This window comes from Pterocles gutturalis, unplaced genomic scaffold (assembly GCF_000699245.1).
Source record: "Pterocles gutturalis isolate BGI_N339 unplaced genomic scaffold, ASM69924v1 scaffold28265, whole genome shotgun sequence".
NCBI classification, from domain to species: Eukaryota; Metazoa; Chordata; class Aves; order Pterocliformes; family Pteroclidae; genus Pterocles; species Pterocles gutturalis.
The window spans coordinates 1-2,030 of NW_010144173.1; the positions used below are offsets into that span (position 1 = coordinate 1).

General features: G+C 54.7%; 1 protein-coding gene across 1 annotated transcript; it reads left to right on the plus strand.

The window, feature by feature from the left end:
• Positions 1–744: 744 nt before the first annotated feature.
• On the plus strand, positions 745–1,740 carry NEUROD4 (neuronal differentiation 4). The gene has a single exon (XM_010085033.1). It carries the CDS (start codon positions 745–747, stop codon positions 1,738–1,740), a length of 996 nt encoding a protein of 331 aa, XP_010083335.1.
• The last annotated feature ends 290 nt before the right edge of the window (positions 1,741–2,030 follow it).

Consider the following 2,030-nt stretch of genomic DNA (forward strand, 5'->3'; position numbering starts at 1 on the left):
CCCAAAGATGGTCCTTCCCCACCTTCTCCCACCCGATTTCTGAGCATCTGACGGACCCGCGAGCCCCATCCCGTGTATTAAAAGTGATTTTTTTCCCCACGGGGCGGGCAGGGGCAGTGGGGCCGGGGCTGGGGCAGCAGCACACTTTCAGCAAAGCCGCTTAGACGCTAAGCTTTATTAAATGAGTCGGGCATGATGACGGGATTTGGGGGGGGGGGGGGGGGGGGGTTTTTTTTTTTTTTTTTTTTTTCCCCAGTCATGGCTGATTAACGTGAAACCCAGGTTGGTTTGTGCCGCGCGGCTGTGCTCGTTAGGGCAGAGGGAAACGAAGGTTCAAGTGAATGCACTCAGGTTGGAAGAGCTCTGTCAGGAGAAGCTCCAGCTCAGCAGAGGACCTTTCCTTCCAAGCTCCTTTTTGCAACGATCAGGGTCAAAACCACAAGAAAAGGGACTCATGAGTGGGAATAACCCCAAAATTGAATCGCTGTAAGCTGGAAAAAAGCTGCTGGGTCCCAGGGAGAGGCTTTAGTGGCTCCTAAAAAAAATTAAGGAGAAATTATTGTAGCTCAATAAATAGAGAGATGATGTGTAAATAGATCCTGTAGGTACCACGGGTGGACAGAAAGCAGTTGATGTCTCTGGAAGACGATGTTGAGCTCAGTTCCTAAGAAACTCAATGCGCTGAGCGACTTTCCTGCTGGAATCCGTTAACATCTCCTTGTGCCTTTGTTGCAGAGCTCAGCAATGACCAAGACGTACGCCAAGCCCAAGGAGATGGCGGAGCTGGTGAGCACCCAAGCCTGGATGGACGAGACGCTGGGCTCTAAAGATGAGCTGAAGGATGAGGATGGCCGGCAAGGTCCTTTTGGGTTGATGTCTGGCTTGAATGAAGAGCACGACAGCATCGAGGAAGAGGAGGAGGAAGAGGACGATGGAGAAAAGCCGAAGAGAAGAGGACCAAAGAAGAAGAAGATGACCAAGGCGAGGCTGGAGCGGTTCCGGGCTCGGCGGGTGAAGGCCAATGCCCGGGAGCGCACACGGATGCATGGTCTGAACGATGCCCTGGACAACCTGCGGAGGGTGATGCCCTGTTACTCCAAGACTCAGAAATTGTCCAAGATTGAGACGTTGAGGCTTGCCCGGAACTACATCTGGGCTCTGTCGGAGGTGCTGGAGACGGGGCAGACCCCCGAAGGGAAGAGCTTTGTGGAGATGCTCTGCAAGGGCTTGTCCCAACCCACCAGCAACCTGGTGGCCGGCTGTCTGCAGCTGGGACCGCAGACCTTGTTCTTGGAGAAGCACGAAGAGAAGTCCCCGGTGTGCGAATCGGCCATATCCGGCCACTCCTTCGCCTACCAGTCCCCGGGGCTCCCAAGCCCACCCTATGGGACCATGGAGACGCATCTACTGCACTTAAAGCCTCCGACCTTCAAGAGTTTGGTGGATGCTTCCTTTGGAAACCATCCCTCTGACTGCACCACTCCCCCCTATGAGGGTCCCCTGACACCACCCCTCAGCATCAGCGGGAACTTCTCCTTGAAGCAAGACGGGTCTCCAGACCTGGAGAAATCCTACAGCTTCATGGCCCATTATCCCTCTGTCAGCCTGGCTGGAGCACATGGACACGTCTCTCACTTCCAAAACGTGGTGCCCCGCTACGAGATCCCCATAGACATGAGCTACGAGTCCTACCCGCACCCCGTGGCCGGGCCTCAGCTCAACTCCATCTTCAATGAGTAGTGAAGCAGAGTTTAGACCCAAATTCTTGATGCAAAGAGAAGTTCTACCATGTCATGGAGATGGTTCTAGAATGGACACAACCGGAGCGAGGATGTTGCCGCTACGGGTTGAACGACTTCTGAGCATCTCTGCAGGACGTGGCCGTGGAAGGGTCAGCTGGTCCTCCTGTCCTCTCCCAACAGGTCTGATGCCACCTTGTTGGTTTCTGAGATGTCCCCAGGAGCCACCTGAACCCTTCCTGATGGCTGAACTCTGAGCAGCCACCGCTGAAAGCTGAGCTGTTCCCCCAG